The sequence below is a fragment of the Gadus macrocephalus genome, chromosome 6 (genome assembly GCF_031168955.1).
Source record: "Gadus macrocephalus chromosome 6, ASM3116895v1".
Taxonomy (NCBI): domain Eukaryota; kingdom Metazoa; phylum Chordata; class Actinopteri; order Gadiformes; family Gadidae; genus Gadus; species Gadus macrocephalus.
In genome coordinates this window covers 14,884,938-14,905,137 of record NC_082387.1, presented here as the reverse complement: position 1 = coordinate 14,905,137, position 20,200 = coordinate 14,884,938, and the positions used below count along the sequence as shown (strand labels likewise).

Here is a 20,200-nt window from a genome sequence, read left to right as displayed (position 1 = left end):
CTATTATGCTTTTCCGTTTTTTCCGTCACCTATTGCGCTTTACATATGTTTTGGGGTATATAAAGGGTTGGCAATGTTACAATACCATAAAATTCCCAGAAGGGGGAGTAAATGACTGCCGCAAATCACTGTTACCGAGCTGCCTAGAAACGGCTCGTTGGGATTCTCTCCGCGGCTTTCTTTTACTTCCGGTACATGGTGACGTAAGCATGTACTTTTGCTGGGAGTCAATGGGAGAGCGTCATCAACTTTTGCTGCGTTCCTGGACACGCTGGGTCGGGGGGAATGGATCAGATTGCAAAACAGAGTTTGAGTAGGGAAGTAAATGGACAGAAAGACATAATACTATTTATATATTAGATATAAATTATGTATATATAAATTATACATAAATTATATATATATATATATATTTAAGCAATAGATCACGACAGGCTGTGGTATGTGCTCATTATACCACTGTTAAGGGGCGTTGTCCGGCCCCGACGCGCAGCGGAGGGCCGGCGATCCCCTTCACAGTGGTATAACTAGCACATACCACTGACTGAAGTGATCTATTGCTTTTATACAACGGTTACTATTATGGCAAAACGAAAGTCATAGACACACTACATTTAAAAAGAAACCAAGAAAGTCAAAGTAGCCGTTTTATTAAAGAATACAAAAAAGTAGTCCCTCCTGGCTGCCTTCCAAATGCACGACGGTCGCTATGCAACACACTTTAGCGTCCCTCCGAGAGAAGGCTCGGCTAGAGCGGTTCGCCGGCAATTTATCCTATTGAGCAGTTCACTTGCCGTGTGCCTAAGCTTTCGTTAGTCTCTCCATCGCCTTGCTCACTCCCGGAGTAACAACATTTACACCCTCTCCATCATCCAACATATGTTTTACTTTGTAACTGTTTCTACTTCCAAACTTTCACAAAATGATCGGGCGTCATAGCAGTTATGTATACGCTCATTATACAACAGTTATGAACCAATCAGATCGCTGGATTTAGGCCCCCCTTTGTATAAATATATATAATTGGTAAGGTGAGTTATAATATATAATTGGTAAGGTAGCACCGAAGCCATAGTAGACAGAGTGACAGATTGCCTGAAATGACGTCAGCATCAAGATTCTAAATGCCTCAAAATTCTAAGCAACAGGGTGTTTCACATAGGGGTTGCAATACTCGGATACTAGTAGAAAAAATAATGCGCTAGACAACCCTTTATTGTTGTAAATCAATTCTATGAGGTCAAACAAATTAAATAATAAACAGTAAAAAATGACATAATAGGGCCCCTTTAACAACGGCTTAGAGCCAATAAGAATCAAGGACCTGGAATATCTGTTGCATAAAGAATGGTTTACAACACCTGCAGAGTAGCTTCTAAAAATTAGGTAGGATATTACTTTTGCCAAGGAAAAAACGCTGAAAATGAGGGATTAAGCCTGCAAGACTGCAGCCAGAGCAGAATAGTAAGGCAGTCAAAGCAACCAGCTTCCAGAAGCATCCGGGAAGCCACCGGTGTCTGCATCACTCTAAAACTGATCACAACCATGCAACACTGTTTCATGGTTGCATGTTCTTCTGGAGACGGGCTGCGTGCTCCTTGCCTGATCCCTCTTCTTCCTCTGGTTTCTGAGAGTACACAGAGCATTTCCCTGCGGCAGCTTCTTCTCCTGTCGCCTTAAGTCTGCCACCAGATATACAGTCCCTGCTATTCTGATTAGGCGGCAGTTTTCTGCTCTTAGGGGAAAAAACCTCCTGGGTGTATGGGAAAGAGGAAAGCAGGGCGATTATGAGTGCGATTAAGGAGGAAAAAAGGGAATAAATCTAGAAGTTAGAGAGGGTGCTACGACATAGAGAACGAGGGGAGGATACATTCTACATTATTCATATGCCGCAGCATCGAGAGATGGAAGATAATGCCCATGTTTTGCATCCAATTCTCGTTCCTTTGTTCATTTTGCAATTTGCTATATTGCGTTCTTCATCTTGTCTTCATGATTGACCCTTATTTAACGTAGTCGGACATTTTCATGTTTTTGTCTTTCTTTTTTCTTTCCTTCTTGATTTCCTTCATTCCTTCTTTCCTCCCTCACTCCCTTATTCCCTTCCTTCCTTACATCCTCCCTCCCACCCGTCCATCCTCATTTCCTTCCTATTGTCCTTCCTTCCCTTCCTTAGTAGCATTTCACGAGTTTGAAACCAAACAAACAAAAGACATAGCGGCCCTAACATAAAATCCACCTGATAAAAATGCTAAAACATTAACAAGTTGACCTTTATGGCAGAGAGAGATGCGCTGCTGCATTCAAACAGTCACTTGATAATACCGCGGAATTAAAGGTTGCATCAGCGTTGCTAGGCTGAAGCATAAATTATCATATCCATCTGATCTTTCCTCACGATCCACTAGCTGCCCCCCCCCCAGAAGCAGGCCATCAAAAAAAGGTTTTTTGTAGGCAGCCTATGCTCCAAGATTGTACACAAAAACAAATGGTACTACCAACCACTCAAAACCAAAATAAATAGTATTCCAACAAATCACAGACATGGGGTGGGTGTTGTGGGATATGCGCTGCGTTCATGATAGTTTTTTCCGGATGCACGAAACCCGGAAGGGAGGGGCGAGCTGGCTCTGTTTGTTTGGGATCTCGCTTCAACTAGCAACAAAAGTGACGTCACCCAACATCGCCGATACAACCTTTAATGCTCTCTCTCTAGAGAAGGATGCTGCCAGTACTGCATATCAGCAACGTAACAGCGAGACACGGGGACCTTAGGGGAGGGCTGCCCTGCCCTTAAGGACGCACACACTCCCCCATTAGAGTGCTCTGCACGCTTCAAGGGGCCTCTGTTAGTGCTCTCTTCATTAAGCCATGCAAACCTCTTAAATACACGTCTCAACGCGGTACACGATGGGCCGCCATACGCTTTAACTCATTCATTACAAAATAGAGTATGATGAACGTTGATTCATGTGGGAATACGGTGATGGTTGATTGATATTGGAATGTGGGAACCGTTGCTTAATATTGTGATACGCTAAACGTTGTCATATTGGAATATGTTGAGCGTCAGTTAATATTGGGATAAGGTGAACCTCAGTTAATATTGGAATTTGGTGATCGTTGATTAAAATGAGGAGATGATGAGCAGAGGCAGAAAAGTGAAGTACTGGTGGGGGTGTTTAACTCTGTGTTGCATGGTGCGAGTTCTGGGTTCGATTCCCATCGTCCTCAGCGTAACCTTTTGTATCCTGCAGCAACCTGCTGTTGAAGTATCTGTATTCACTGTAAGGGTGGCTTATGTAAAAGTTACTCCTAAATCGCTAGATATTGCAGGGGGGTCTCTTAGTGTGTATTTATTGGAATTCATATTTTGTTTTTATTGTTGAGATTTTAAGCTTCTCAAGTCCGAACAAAAGAATAACCTTTAATAGTAATGAAGATTCAATACTGCTAATGAGCTTGAAATCCTTTAACAAATCATTTCTCTGGGGCCAAGGTTTTTTAGAAGCAAAAATATTGTGCTATTCTGACGCTGGGTCGGCGTGTTAATTTATGGCTAATGCAAGCCCTTCACTGTCCCCATTTGAGGACTTTTTGAGTTGCCCCAAGTGGCTGCAGCATCTAAAATTAATCCACTTAGTCTCAACCCTGTGCAAACATATCTAGTCCTGACAACGCTGTGAGGAACCAACTGATTCTAGATGAAAGAGGAGATAAAAACCTCTTCAGTGTAGTGTCGCAATCACCACCAAGTGGACAGGACAGTGTACTAACATTAATGAGCCTTTCAAACCAGAGCTCATTAACAACAGTCCATAACCTCCATATCTCCTCCGTCGGTTCCCTCCTGTCTCCCAGGTGCTAATGCATCGGCCCCGGACCAGCTGAGTCTGGCTCTGGCCTGGAACCGGGTGGACATCGCCCGCAGCCAGATCTTCATCTACGGGCAACAGTGGCCAGTAAGCATCTCAGGCACATACCTTCCTCTTCTGTGTATTTTCTTTGAGGGATTTCTTGTGAGTTTTTTTCCAAATGTCTTCCTTCCTCATCTTCTTTGACATTTTATAGGCCAACCGAAGCAGGGTATTCTAATAGCTGTGCTTGTTATATCTATTATTCCCATAGTTACTACGAACGTATATTAGTAATCTATCTATAACAGCGGTTCTCAACCACCGGGCCGCGAACGGTACCGGGCCAATGATTTTTGTTTTTTCAATATTAGTACTTTTTTACTTACTATTCTGGGAGACCAATGTTACTGTTTCTGACCAAATATCAGTGATGGCTCGTGGTTTAACATTAATAGAAAAAGAAAAAAAAACTCTTACAATCCCTTTGAGTAGGTTTGCATTGCGTGATTCACTTAGTCACCCAAAATGCAAAAGAAAAGTCTAAATTAAGGTACCACAAATGCCAGTTATTACTAAGGAGTTTGAGTTTGTGGTGATGCACGAACAAACATCCATATTTGGTTATGACCTTATGAATCACAGGTCCGGGAACAAAATTAGATTTCTTTGTTGCGGTGGATGGATGGATTTTACATAAGTCAGATATCAATGACAAAGAAACAGACTTTGGCACAATAGTTAAAGGAGTGATGTTACAACAGTTTGAGTCTATTAATACAACAATTTGTTTCTCTTTTTATTCTGGTGCCGCAGTATAAGGGCTCGGCCCCTGTAAACACAGCATACAAACCGTACCATTTGGATGACAGTGTGTGCATGTGTGTGGTGCTGTGGCGTGCTTGCAGGTGGGCTCCCTGGAGCAGTCCATGCTGGATGCCCTGGTGCTGGACAGAGTGGACTTTGTCAAGCTGCTGATCGAGAACGGAGTCAGCATGCACCGCTTCCTCACCCTGTCCCGCCTGGAGGAGCTATACAACACGGTAATGAGACTCACACACGCACACACACACAGGCTCACACAAACACACAGACACAGACACACGCACACACACACGCACGCACACACACACGCACGCACGCACGCACGCACGCACACACACACACACACACACACACAGGCTTCCACATACACGCACGCACACACACACACACACACACGCACACACACACACACACACACACACACACACACACACACACACACACACACACACACACACACACACACACGCACACTTTCACACACATACACAAAGGTGCGCAAAAACACATATGCCCATCCATACACACACACTCACACACACACACACACACACACACACACACACACACACACACACACACACATACACACACAGACAGACACACACACAAACACACACGCACACACACAGACGCATGGTCACACACACACACACACACATATACACACAGACACACAGACACACACAAACACACACACGCACACATTCAAGCATACATACACATACATGCGCGCACACACACACACGCCCACCCATACACACACACTCTACACTTCTCTGCACTCAAACACAAAGAACTGGGCATCAGGCACCTCTGAACCTCAATATTGACTGTGTGTGCTTGAGTTGCTCTCAGCTTAACCTGTAAGTCGCTTTGGCAAAAACCAACTCGAAGGTGGCGAATGAAAGAAATTGTTCACTCTGCTGCCTGTTTATAAACTGGTGTGGTGGAGCTCTGAGTTCTGTTGTGATAGGCGGTATGGGTCTCCATGGAGCTCTGAGTTCTGTTCTGATAGGCGGTATGGGTCTCCATGGAGCTCTGAGTTCTGTTCTGATAGGCGGTATGGGTCTCCATGGAGCTCTGAGTTCTGTTCTGATAGGCGGTTTGGGTCTCTGTGGAGCTGAGTTCTGTTGTGATAGGCGGTATGGGTCTCTGTGGAGCTGAGTTCTGTTCTGATAGAGGTCCTGGCTCTGTATGGAGCTTATTTGTGTTCTGATAGACACGGTCTGTTGTTGGTCCTTCAGAAACACGAACCATCCAACACTCTTTCCATTCTTTTGCTAAAGGTGAGGGTGGCATCATACAAGTTTCAAACTAAACAAAGTAAACAAAAGACAAAGCGTCGATAACATCAAATCCATAATAAAAAAAATTAAGAAACTTGCCTTTTTAGCTTAAAGAGAAGCGCTGTTGTATACAAACCGAGAGTAACCTGGTGAAAGCACTGGATAAGGATCCCTATCCAGAGAACGACGCTGCTAGTACTGCAAACTGGCCTCCATTAGCTAGACAGAGGGCACAACGACAGAGCAGCGGGCAGGAAGTGAGACAAACCGGGCGGGGCGGTTAGCAATTACATCGTAGGCCGTGTCTTACAAGAGAGATCAGGGAAACGGATGGCGCGCTGTCTAAGATAGTCTATATCCCGACGATGGGCTCCATAAACTCTTGATCCTCCGACCGGGGGGTGGGGTGGGGGTGGGGACCTGTTATAGGTCCTGTAATAGAGTGTGGCTGGCAGCCCTGTCTTTAAAGATGCACACACTCCCATCAGAGCCCTATGCACACACCCCCGGCCCTCTGTTAGTGCTCACTACATTAAGCCATGCACACCTCTTAAATACTCATCACAGCGCGCTGGTACATGACGTGCCTCCTGATGATTTCTCTTATCATGGCAGAACATGGCGCACGTTGTTTCCTATTAGGAGACGACGAGTAGAGGGAGAAAAGTGTTGTACTGGCGATGGTGTTTTACTCCGTGTCTGATAGCTCAGGTTCCTGGTTTGATTCCCGTCGGCCTCGGTGTACCTTTCTGCAGGAAAGACGGCCTTGGTCTCCATGGAGTTGAGTTGGGTTCTGATGTATGGCGACACATTAGTGCCATAATTCACTAATGTGATAAAAGATGCATTCGGGCGTATTATATTATTCCACACGCGTAGATATTAATTGCGCGCGCGCAAATGATCTCTGCGCGCGCAAAACAGCCTCTCGCAAGCGCAAATTACCTCAGCGCGCGCAAAACCTCTCGCGAAAGATGTTTTTACGCTCTCGCTCGAATTAAATTTTGGCACTATGGGGGAGGGAACCAAGGAAGGGAACCATCATTTCCTATGATTGGCCGTTTCTGAAGCGCGATATTTGATTGACAGCCCTCCTCAGCCCTCCTCTCATTCAATTCTGAATTGTACAGTAAATGGCTGAAACGATAGTTACTTATTGTAACTCTAGATTCTATGAGTATAGGCGCAGCCTTTTAAGGCTATCGCTATTGGGTTATCCCTAGGCGTGAGCCGTAGCACTGAAAAATTTGTAATCCCCGACCACCAACAGCGTGGGCCTCAATTACGTCCGCGTGCGGCGTGCCTCAACGACGTCCGCATTTCGCAGATAAAGTCGGGCACCGGCGGACGTTCTGCTCCCAATAAACAGCTTTTCTTCAGCTATTTAAAGGACAATGAGGCCGACACTTAAAAGGCTGCGCCTATACTCATAGAATCTGGAGTTACAGTACGTAACTATCGTTTCAGCCATTTACTGTACAATTCAGAATTGAATGAGAGGAGGGCTGAGGAGGGCTGTCAATCAAATATCGCGCTTCAAAAACGGCCAATCATAGGAAAGCCCGCCCTGCCAAAATTAAATTCGAGCGAGAGCGTAAAAACATCTTTCGCGAGAGGTTTTGCGCGCGCTGAGGTAATTTGCGCGTGCGAGAGGCTGTTTTGCACGCGCTGAGGTAATTTGCGCGCGAGAGAGGCTGTTTTGCGCGCGCAGAGATCATTTGCGCGCTCGCAGTTAATATCTACGCGTGTGGAATAATATAATACGCCCGAATGCATCTTTTATCACATTAGTGAATTATGGCACTAATGTGTCGCCATACTGATGGAGCTGAGTTGTGTTCTGTTGGATGGCCTGGGACTGTTAAAACCTACGTTGTGTTCTGTTGGAAGGTCTGGATCTGCATAGAGCTGAGTTACGTTCTGTTTGAAGGCCTGGGTCTGTATAGAGCTCAGTTGTGTTCTGATGGAGCTCAGTTGTGTTCTGATGGAGCTCAGTTGTGTTCTGACGGAGCTCAGTTGTCTTCTGTTTGAAGGCCTGGGTCTGTATAGAGCTCAGTTCTGTTCTGATTGAGCTCAGTTCTGATGGAGCTCAGTTCTGTTCTGTTGGAAGGCCAGGGTCTGTTTAGAGCTGAGTTCTGATCTGATGGAGCTCAGTTCTGTTCTGATGGGGTCTGTTTTTGTTCCTCCAGAGACACGGACCATCCAACACCCTCTCCCACCTCGTCAGAGATGTCAAAAAGGTAGGACACCGCCATGCCACCGCAGTGCCCACGCTGAAACTGTGGCTGTGTAGACACACAAAGTACACACAACCATCGGCTTCTTCTGTGTGTGCGCGAAAGTAAAATGGTCTGTCTGTATGTGTGTGTGCGTATGTGTGAGAGTCTGTGTGTGTGTGTACCTAGTGTAAATAGGGTAAGTGCGCTTCAAGTGCGTGTGCAGAATGTGTCAAGTTTTGGTGGGAGACATTTACAGATGGTGTATCATGTGTCTTCTGCCTTTGGCTGTGGTGTGTGTTTGTTTGTGCGAGTGCGTATGCCTGTGGGTGTGTTTGTGTGTTTGTTTGAGTTTACGTATGCCTGTGTGTGTGTGTGTGTGTGTGTGCGTGTGCGTGTGCGTGTGTGTGTGTGTGTGTGTGTGTGTATGCCTGTGTATGTGTGTATGCCTGTGTGTGTGTGTGTGCGGGCGTGTTTGCTGATGGCACATAGAGACTGGCTCTCGTCTTTCAGCAGAAGCTGCCGTCTGCCGTGGCTGTGTAACACTCAACGTGTTAGCGGCTTCTCTCGCTTCCCCCCCTCTAATGCATGTACATGCTCACTACCCTTGTAGTACCAAAAGCACCACAGATGCTGTCTCATCAACAAGACTGTAAAAAAAAGCCATCAAACCAACCGACGGCACTGGAATGAAATCCCGTGAAGTCTCATGTATCGCTGTTCACATTATTCACTGTCGGATCTCCGTTTCAACCTTGATGTGTGGATACAATTCTCGTGTATATATTAAAATATATATCTATATATATTCGGCGATGTACAGTGAAAGTGTTACAGATGATCATGTGAAGCTTGCATCATTTCAAAATAACTCCCGCGGCCTGACTGCTGACATCTAATCCGGTCTGTGTTGCTGCTGTGCATAAGGATGGTTTTTAAATTCAGCGCATGTCCACATCCTCTGCCCTCGACGGGCGGCGGCACACTGGCTGAGGGGCGGTGTGGCGAGGTCAGGGTGACCACCATTAACGTGGAGATGGGTCCATTAATTACCGTGTGTTTGACACCGCTACAGCCCGCTCCTACGGAGCCTCGCTGGTGTAAGCCCTCATTGTCCCACCCATCGTGAATGTGGAAACCTGCATTCAGTCCCCCCCCGACCCCCCCACCCACCCAGCAGGCGTTTAGAATTGAGATGGCCACTTGGAGAATAAGCCCTAATGTCACTGCAGTAGAGAAACACTTGAGTTGGGTCTCAAGCTGCTATGGAAGGGATTGTTTCTGGCAACCAAAACATTGGAAAACGTTGCATGTCTACACAGCGATGGAGCCACAAATACCCATGGACGAGTGCTTGGTGCAAGTATTCTCTAGTGACGTTGTGAGTGTTATGTTGATAGTATCCCGGTGTGATTCAGATACTATTCCATTGCTTCCCCCCAAGGCTAAATCTACACACAACCAGCATTTCCGCTCTTTATCACTCTCTTTCCAAATAGAAAAACACAAGCTGGTTCATTTTCAAGCCATTTGTGGTTTGTATGTGTTTTATCTCAAGGTAGGGACGTAATGTGTTAATGTTTGAGGACTAGTGTGGACTAATACTAGTACTTCTTCATGTCCCTCACAAGCAAAAGACCCAGACATCTTTAGTTTTAAAAACTATGAAATCAGTTAACTTAACTCCCTGCAATGACGGGAATGCTACAATGGAAGCAAATACATTCCCAAGAAACAGCATGAGACCGAGGACGTGTATAGCAATATCTGAGCTACAGCACCATTCATACAATGCAGAGAACATTCACACAACAGCAACACTGGACCATGTTGGAGTTGTCAGATCTCAGGGTGTGAGGTGAGTGGAATGCCTGTTCACGCTGAGATTGACCTGGCAGTCGCACCACAGTACAGGACGCCAATCACCGTGACACAGAGTAACCGGGGCCACGGGCGTCTGTACATACGCAGCATGCCTAACACTTACACACAGAGACGGAGGAAATCCTGTTTTAATTAGTTGACATATGTAGAACGATATCGGAGATCTGTATGGCAAAGGCCTGTGGCCTTGTGGTCAATGTGGCCTTGGAGCACCAAGGCTTCTCTGAAGGAAAATACAGCAAAAATACAAACTAAAAAAATTACACCCTTTTCAATTGAGACATCCAGACCATACTTCCCTGAGTCTGTACTGAGTCTGTGATTCATTAAGGCAAGCTAGTTGTAAATGTGGGTGGACTGGGGTGGGGGGTGGGGGAGTGCCCAGGTCTTCTGGGTGCATGTTAGGTGACTATTGGTGTGGTGGCGTAATAATGGTTTATTTTGGTGGTCGGTGTCTAGAGTGGGGAAGAGGCAATGTGTTTCCAGTCACAGGTGATCTTCCTCCACCTCTTATAGAGTTGTTGTTATCTGTTCATCTTCCCCTCCGTCTTGCCCCCTCCTCCTTTAGGATTAATATTCACTTACCACTCCTTTATTCTCTTCATTTCTTCATTTTCTATCCTTTACCCCATTTTTTCTTGTATCACCTTTTATCTCCCCCTATTCACGACACCCCAAACTGCACTGAACCTCTCTGACAAGATCTTGTTCTTTCCCTCACTGTAAACAAGGTCACCTTATCCTTTCCCCCACATATAAATATACCCTCATCTTGAACCCCGGCTGTCAGTCTTTCCTTCCCTTCACCACTTTATCCCCACACAGATAATATAAGATACGATTTGAGGCAAGTTTTCCAAGCCACAATAAGCCGCTGAACAAAGGTCTCAGGAAAAGACAGAACGAGCGGTTTGAAATGAATATCAGGGCGAGCGGAACACCTTTAACAGCATCCAAACGTAAAGATCCCAACGCAACCGCTATGGAAATGTGAGGTCTCAATTCAAGACCAAACAAAGAGAGAGAGAGAGAGAGAGAGAGAGAGAGAGAGAGAGAGATGAGAGGTCTTCTCCCAGGGGTTCCGTGTGTTGCATCATTCCCCATGGTCCTAGTGTCCACTGCATACAACGCAGCATACTCACTGACCTTGTGTGCTCTTTCCAAGCGAGAATACCCAGGGTTCAGTTGGATCTACTTCAAGGTGAATCCGCTAATCATGATTTCTTTCATAGCCAATAAAACAAACAAAAACGTGTGTGGATTTTGGTTTGCGGTTGTGCGTGTGTGTGTGTGTGTGAGAGTGTGTATGGTGCGTGTGGTTTACCTTAGTGTTTGTGTTTTGTCTGTTCAAGCGATTACCCGGGTCTGATCTGACGAGGTGTGTGTTCATGTTCCAGGGAAACCTGCCCCCGGACTACCGCATCAGCCTCATCGACATCGGCCTGGTGATTGAATACCTAATGGGCGGAGCTTACCGCTGCAACTACACCAGGAAGAGGTTCAGGACTCTGTACCACAATCTGTTTGGTCCCAAGAGAGTAGGTGGATCATCCTTAATCCCATTATTGTTCTCACTGCTCTGACATACCACGGCAACACGTATTGATTGGAGCACAACAAAGATATTCATGTTAGTAAAATAGCCATGAATGCATTTGTACTGTATCGCGGTTATGTTCCTGTGTCTGTGCATAATGTGTGGCGATACACAGACTGAATATTGACATTGGATATAATTGGGTGCCGGTTTGCACATAATGTGTATCGTAAAGGGAACAGCGTAAGAGGCTGTACCATTTACCACATTCTGCAAGCAAGTTAACGGTTTATTTGATATTTTGGAAACGGTGCACAGCAGCAAAACATTGACACTGAAATGCACTTTCAATAAACAGTGGATGTCAAGCTCGTGAGAACCAAGGTTTTCCTGAGCATATTGTATGCCTTTCCCCTGAAGCACAAACTCAAAAACAATAACAAACGCCACAGCTGCTAAAGCTGGAGCATCTGGTTCCTCTGGCTCCATATTGATAGCTGACAGAACTATCTCCCTCACATCAGAATCAGATTCATTCATTATTATTCATCGCTGACGCCACTATGCACCGTGATAAATCGTCCATTTCTTGTTGATTTAAGCTTTGAACCGTGACTTACGCAATCACATAATTCTCCATTCGCCAGCCCTCTAACGATGCAACCATTCTTTTTGGGTTTATCTTTGATAAGCTCTCACATGCTTTTCTGTGGCTGCAGAGTCTGATTCCCTTACGCCACCCAACACTGCCACATGTGGGATGGAAATCACAGCTGTGTCCGGGACATTGTATCTCTGCTCGAAAATGCACTGTGTCTGCGTATGTGTTGTGTGTGTGCTTGTGTGTGTGTGTGTGTGTCTGTGCACGATGTGCGTGTGGGCGGCCACACACTTGTGCATGCAAACGTGTGTGAGTGTGTGGGGGAGTGACAGCGGGAGGGAAAACTAAGTGGGGAGGAAAATGTGAAGAAAAAAAACTGATGGAGAGATGTACAAAGAGAGCGAGAGACCCCTCAAATAATTTGAGTTTATTATCCACCTTTTTCCAGATGAAATGGGTCCATGTTAGTTCTCCCACACTACCTTTCTCTCTTTCTCTCGCTCCCTCTCTCTCTTGCTCTCTTTCGTGCGCTTCCACGCTCTCTCTCTCTCTCTCTCTCTCTCTCTCTCTCTCTCTCTCTCTCTCTCTCTCTCATTCTCTCCCTCTCCCTCTCTCTCTCCCTCTCTCCCATCCTCCCTCTCCCTCGGTCCCTCCTTCTCTCTCTCTCCCTCTCTCTCTCTCTTGTGCTCTCCCTCTCTCTCTCTGTGTCTCCCTCTCTCCCTCCTTCCCTCCCTCCCTCTCCCTCTATCTCTTTCCCTCTCTCTCTCTCTCTCTCTCTCTCTCTCTCTCTCTCTCTCTCTCTCTCTCTCTCTCTCTCTAGTGCTCTCCCTCTCTCTATTGCTCTCCCTCTCTATCACACACACACACACACACACACACACGTGCACTAAAAACAAAGCCTCGAAATTGATGCGAATATCAACATCCCTACAGGAGACCTGTGCTATTTTTATCCTCCCAGATGATGGTTCATGAATACATAATTCATACATGCCTCCTGCCTCAATACAGTTACCAGAGCACTGGTTCTACATTACCAACAGGCACATGTTAAACAGGGGAAAAACGAAATCCCTGATGTCTGCAAAGTGCTCTTTCGGATACACAAACGCCACCTGTGTAGAAAGCAGCCCACGCATTGAAATGTACAAGATAAGTATGGGAAGAAGAGGTGACAGCATATTGTGTATAAGGTTGTCCCATCTCTAGGCATCAGCATGTCATTCTGTCCGTCAGTTGCTCTCTGCTAACGGAGACGATCACTCTTATCAATCCCACCCGACAAGCTCTTGTTCTGTGTATGTTCTTGTTTGTTGCTTTTCCAGCCCAAAGCCCTGAAACTGCTGGGGATGGAGGTGAGTGTCAATACCATGGCGGCTATATCATTGGGTCAGTGTTGTTCTTGTCCTTTGTCTACAAAGTGTCCGTCTCGTCATGATATGAGCGTCAAATGCGTTAAAACAGCTCTGAGTCAATCACTGTGTGTGTGTGGGTTGTGTGTGGCATACATACAGTATAACTTTCTAAAGTGTGCACACGCTTACACCGTGCCGCACACTAACACATACACCTCACTCTGTACGTTTGGGATGTGAATGTTGAAGGTTACGACCACATGCATACGGGTTGACTCCAGAGACGTGTTTTAACGGCTTGCGTACGACTCATGGAATGACCCCCAGCGGAGCACGCCGGTCGATTCAGCCCAATAGATAATCAGTGATCCAAAACGGCCTCATGATCTCTATATTCGTGTGTGTGTGTGTGTGTGTGGTTTATCACAGTATACACATCGTAAGCAAAACTGCCAGTATCATAAAAGCTGGAATCACGGCGTGTGATTGCAATTCATCTCTGAGACATCTGTGTTTCCTTTCTGTTAAAAGCGTTCTGTTCAAAACTTTGTCTTTTGTGTGTGTGTGTGCGCATACCTGTCCATTCCTACCCTTATGCCTCTTTCAAATCTGCCTAAAACTCTTTCTCCTCTGGTAGTCCTTCTAAGTCCAAAATTCAGCTCTAAACGTACAAGTGACTGCCATTAACTTTAAATAAATAGATTTTCCGCTTCTCAAATGTCAAATGTGATGCCCTTCATGTTTTTTGCTAAAACAACGAAGGTTGCAATTACTCTTCAATATGTTCTACGAGAGTTCACTAATTATAATGTCAGTTGTCAGGAATCAAAAAGAAATGCACTTTTCACCAACGCGTTCCTCAGTTGTCTGTGTGATTGTTCCTCTGAGGACCCCATCATCAGTATAACTGTGGCAGGGGGGGGCATTAGTGGTACAAGCTGACAGCAGATGTCTCCTGAGGAACATAGAGCTAGTCTGCAGTGCCATTAGTTCATGAATAGGCCCACCGTGGCCAGAGAGATCCACCCTGGATTTGATTGTTTTGTTTGACATTTCGTTGTTTATATTGTTTTGTTGAGTAGTAGCTTGTTAACTTTGTTACATTTTCGCAATGGTTTGAAGCCATTTACTCCTTTACCTGTTTATCAATGTACAACGCAGTCCTTTCATAAGTCATGTTGCTTATTTAATTTGAATAAGAAAATTGTTTCATTAGAAAATGAAAATGCATCAAACCAGTATCATAATTATCCTGATTAAAATCTTTGTATAATTACTCTAGCAATTTAGTTTATTTTTAGTGGCAGGTTATTTTAGTTTGAACTTTCAGTTTACTCTCTGAACTTTGCTGCCCCAGTAAGGAGCTATCCCAGTGTCTGTTTATAACCTTAAAGGTCCCATGACATGCTATTTTATGTATTCTTTAAAATAGGTATTAGCTGGGCAACTAACACAGTATTCAAAGACGTTCCCGAAATTCAGCCGTGGTGCATAGTTACAGCCACTCCGAGCCAGTCGCACATTGAGCTTCCCCCAAATGCGCTGTTTTGGTGTCTCTAGCTATAATGCAAATGAGGAGGAGCGAGGCGGGTCAAGGAGGAGGGTGGGGGTGTGGCCCTGAGCAGCTTGCAGCCACGGTACCATGCGCTCTGTTTACAGTGGATGTATCGCAATGGCGAGGCGCACACAGCCTTTAGCCGTGTTCTGTAAATATTCTAGAACACACGGGAGTCCTGGAGCTCTATATCTAAATATTATCATATAGCCTACACAGATATCTATATCATATAATATATATTATCACGGCCAAAAGCTGTGTGAGCCGATATTATGAATCTCAAACGACCGCGTTGGGTTCTCCGACGTTCCTGGTTCTTCAACGTCCACATCAATGTGAAGTAGACACTGTAACGCAAGTGTTTCTTGTTGGTTCTTTGACTTGTCTTGTATTTCCACAACGAGACTGTTGTGGGGGTTATCTGAGCCATGGTTGAGAAGGAATTGGGGGAAAGGAACTTTGGCTTTGACTCCCTCAAGAACATGAACCACGACATGGAGGAGAAAGGGGTTGTTGGCGGCGAATGTCTCCCGCTTGAGCCCCGCTGAGGGACCACCGCCGGAGGCGGAGGTGCCTAAGCGCTGCCCGGCAAAGATCCCTTTCTCCTCCTTGTCGTGGTTCATGTTCTTGAGGGAGTCAAAGCCAAAGTTCCTTCCCCCCAATTCATTCTCAACCTTGGCTGAGATAACCCCCAATACGAGTCTCGTTGTAGAAATACCAGAGACGAGAGTCCGACGTGTTATGCTCCATAACACCAAAAGCAGAACGGTTATCCAAATAACAAGGAAGTGTACAACACTTGCGTTACAGTCCTGGAGCTCTATATCTAAATAATATCATATAATACATAGATATCTATATCATATAATACATATTATCACGGCCAAAAGCTGTCTGCGCCTCCAGACGATATTATGAATCACAAACGACTTTGTCGGGTTCTGCAACGTCTCTGGTTCTTCCACTTTCACATCAACCTGAAGTCGACTGAACCGCGCGCTGCCTGCTGCCGGCTGCCCGCTGCCGGGCGATGGTGCCTCGCGGCAACCGGCGGCATGTCGCAGTTCATGTACTTCAGCGAGTCAAAGCCAAAGTTCCTTTCCCCCAATTCCTTCTCAACCATGGCTCAGATAACCCCCACGACAGTCTCGTTGTGGAAATACAAGACACGTCAAAGAACCGACAAGAAACACTTGCGTTACAGTGTGTGTATTCACACACATACATGTGGCGCTCGCACGGTCGAGTCTCATTGGCGGGCCAACGTCTCTGGTCGGGCCAGGCAGAGTAAGGGGAGGAGCTGAGATTCTTGGTGACGTCATGAATACAGACATTCCAAATCAGCGCACTTGAGCCTCCGTTTTTTCAAAGGCGAGCAGAACAGCTAGTGCTCGTTTTACACCAAACGCAAGTTTTAGCCACTGGGGGACCATAGGCAGGCTAGGGGAACTCATATTTATTTTAGAAAACCTCATAAAGTGAGATTTTCATGTCATGGGACCTTTAAGAACCCATTCCTCAGACCGCCCTCTGCCTAACCCAGTCCTCAGACCGCCCTCTGCCTAACCCAGTCCTCAGACCGCCCTCTGCCTAACCTAGTCCTCAGACCGCCCTCTGCCTAACCCAGTCCTCAGACCGCCCTCTGCCTAACCCAGTCCTCAGACCGCCCTCTGCCTAACCCAGTCCTCAGACCGCCCTCTGCCTAACCCAGTCCTCAGACCGCCCTCTGCCTAACCCAGTCCTCAGACCGCCCTCTGCCTAACCCAGTCCTCAGACCGCCCTCTGCCTAACCCATTCCTCAGACCGCCCTCTGCCTAACCCAGTCCTCAGACCGCCCTCTGCCTAACCCAGTCCTCAGACCGCCCTCTGCCTAACCCAGTCCTCAGACCGCCCTCTGCCTAACCCAGTCCTCAGACCGCCCTCTGCCTAACCCAGTCTCCATCGCTTATCCTGGCTCTCCGCTAGGACGACATGCCGATACGCCGCGGCCGGCAGAAGACCACCCGCAAGCGGGAGGAGGAGGTGGACATCGACCTGGACGACCCGGAGATCAACCACTTCCCCTTCCCCTTCCACGAGCTCATGGTGTGGGCCGTGCTCATGAAGCGCCAGAAGATGGCGCTCTTCTTCTGGCAGCACGGCGAGGAGGCCATGGCCAAGGCCCTGGTGGCCTGCAAGCTGTGCAAAGCCATGGCCCACGAGGCGTCGGAGAACGACATGGTGGACGACATCTCCCAGGAGCTCAACCATAACTCCAGGTGGGGGGACGTCTCAGTGAGACCGCCGCCATCTTTTGAGATCACGTAGCAGGTTGTCTCTGCAGGTCAGGCCGGCCTGATCACAAAGACAGGGCCAATCGGCGTTAAGGGTAGGAACGCCGCAGAATAAACAAACATGGTGGACCTCGAGGAAAGTGTAGAGAACCGACAGAGCGATCAAAACGATTTTATTCGAAGTAATGTTAAAATATGTACAGATCTCTGCATTGAAGACCTCTCTCGGAGGAGAAGATGTTTTTGCTTTACCAAGCGAAGAGAGCGTGGTCATCACTCAGTTATGTACTGTTTTTGTAATGATAACGATGTAATGCCAAGCCTGTATGCGAAAATCAATTGCAGCCCAGCCGAGGTCAGACTGATATTTGTTGCAAAACACAAACTTCAATATATGGACGGTCTCACGATGATAAGGAACAAGCCCACGGGGGGGGGGAACATGTCGTTTTTGAATGCAACAACAGTCTCCTCAACACCATATTCTCCCAATACACATGCTCCAGACCCCGTGTGCTTTTGTGCTAATCTCAGGTGAAAGCAATCAGCTTATGCTGACATTACGCATACATACACGAGACACGTGCAGACGTCTCCCTGCCTCCCTCTGTTCCTCTCCGTCTGATCATGTGATCACAGCGAGTTCTGTGCTTTAGCTTTCAGATGAGAGTAGAGAGAGTGATTAGATCTATCTAGGCCTACAGAGTGGTGAAGTTCTCCACGCTAAATGATTAATGAAGAGTTGTGCTGGGAGTCTAGACTGTAGCAACTTCTGACCACACCACTCAGCCCATATAGGCTGGCACGTGCACGCAAACAAACACCACACACAGACACACATAGACACACACACATACACAAACACTAGCTTTCTGACATACACACATACACACTCAAACTTCATATTCACACACACACAAAGTCAAATACACAAACGCTCAAACTTCATATTCACACAGACACACACATGCACACGCTAACTACACTAACACAATCATGCACACATGCACGCACAGACATAAATATATGCCCACCTAGTTCCTCAGCTGCTGTCTGACCTGTATAGCACAACTCTAGTCAGCCACAAGGTAGGCTGCATGACATACATAGAGGAGAAGTAGCAGCACAGCCACTTAATAACATGTGAGAATAATGCAATAACCTATTGAAAAAGTGGAAATACGTTTTAATTTGAGGCATATATTGAATATAATAAACATTTAGCAGCCACTCATCCTACCCATGCACATTCACACACTATAACGGCATTTCTATAACGTCAATAGCGTCAACAGTATTTTGCCATCGTGTGTAGTGGCCGTATAATCAGGTTTGTGGTCATTACTCACTCACTTCATACCTGTAGATAGCAGGCCACATCCTGGATGTCAGGGATCAAGCCATTCGAGTCAATGTACAGTGTCCTCTCATGATCTACCGCATTAAACCCTATAAAGCACCATTCTGGTTGTGCCTGCACTTGCCATCTGTCCGTTGATCCTCCGTTGATCTGTGATCCTTGTGTTGAATAGTTTGACCTAGTCATATGGACATTGGTATTTGTATGGGGGTCGCGTCCTTCCATGTATCAATGTAGACACATAGATCACCAAAGCTCTGTTTTTCTCTCCCTAAGTCCCAAACCCTCTGTTACATCAACATGTCATGGATCTCTCTACTTGTGTGTCTGTGGTCCCCCTCTCCTCTCCTGTCCGGTGGTGGTGCCCCCGACAGAGAGTTCGCCCAGCTGGCCGTGGAGCTTCTGGACCAGTCCTACAAGCAGGACGAGCAGATGGCCATGAAGCTGCTCACGTACGAGCTGAAGAACTGGAGCAACGCCACCTGCCTGCAGCTGGCGGTGGCGGCCAAGCACCGGGACTTCATCGCTCACACGTGCAGCCAGATGCTGCTGACCGACATGTGGATGGGACGCCTACGTATGCGCAAGAACTCGGGCTTGAAGGTACAGGCGGGGAACGGGCGCACGGGAGGAGAGCGAGGAGACCTCTCTCCTCCAGCTTCCATGGCAACGACAAACGTAGCTCACACACACGCAACGCGTACATACATAAAACACGCCGATTCTCAGATTGGTACGCAGGCGCAGTTGACCGTGTAGTCCGGCGTGAGGATACACTGTAGTCAGGGCAGTGATACACAAGTTTGCAAACTGGGTCAGTAGAGCTGGGAAGTGGTTAGAGTATTGGTGTCCTTCACACATGTTCACGTTTGGATGAATGACCACAGATCACTTAAAGACACAGAGTTCTGTTCCTCCTGGGGTGGGAGTCGGCATCTCGCACTATACAACGTCCACAGACCAAAAAGCCTGTGTCCGGAGCCAGAAACGATGATAACCAATCAGAGTAATGAAACATGTATTTAAATGACCTAACGGTGCTCCCATTGGGCGCTCATCTGAACAGACGCCGTATTAGACCCGCCCCGTCTCAGATGAATGTTTATGAATGACCCGTTCCCGGCCAGGTCTGCTGGACATCTGTCTTAACCGGGGCGGGCCAGACGCATATGCCAGAGAAAATAAGACATAACCTCGCAGATTCTTCTGCTTTTTCCAAAAATTACAAAAATATAAAACTGCAAAGGTAAAGCAAAAAGTACACTTAACCATCCCCTTCACTCTCATCTTCCACCATATCCTTGTAGTTATATTCCCCCTACGGGCTTGCCACGCACACACACACACATCCGCACACTCTCACACACACACACCCGCACACAACACACCCGCACACACACACACACAAGTTCCCCATCGCTCTCGTTTCCAGTTTGATGATTATGTCT

The 20,200-nt window shown here is 46.6% G+C and overlaps 1 protein-coding gene across 20 annotated transcripts in view; it reads left to right on the top strand.

Moving 5' to 3' along the window:
- trpm3 (transient receptor potential cation channel, subfamily M, member 3) overlaps positions 1 to 20,200 on the top strand; it is a 146,899-nt gene that overhangs the window by 106,997 nt on the left and 19,702 nt on the right. For 8 of the 20 annotated variants that reach the window (XM_060054354.1, XM_060054351.1, XM_060054346.1 and 5 more), the window contains 8 exons: positions 3,862 to 3,962; positions 4,763 to 4,897; positions 8,158 to 8,208; positions 11,234 to 11,269; positions 11,466 to 11,606; positions 13,532 to 13,561; positions 17,085 to 17,377; positions 19,127 to 19,355. In XM_060054354.1, coding sequence (XP_059910337.1) covers positions 3,862 to 3,962; positions 4,763 to 4,897; positions 8,158 to 8,208; positions 11,234 to 11,269; positions 11,466 to 11,606; positions 13,532 to 13,561; positions 17,085 to 17,377; positions 19,127 to 19,355 — 1,016 coding nt within the window. The remainder of the gene's footprint in view (positions 1 to 3,861; positions 3,963 to 4,762; positions 4,898 to 8,157; positions 8,209 to 11,233; positions 11,270 to 11,465; positions 11,607 to 13,531; positions 13,562 to 17,084; positions 17,378 to 19,126; positions 19,356 to 20,200) is intronic. The other 12 variants (XM_060054357.1, XM_060054347.1, XM_060054350.1 and 9 more) reach the window with 3 other exon arrangements.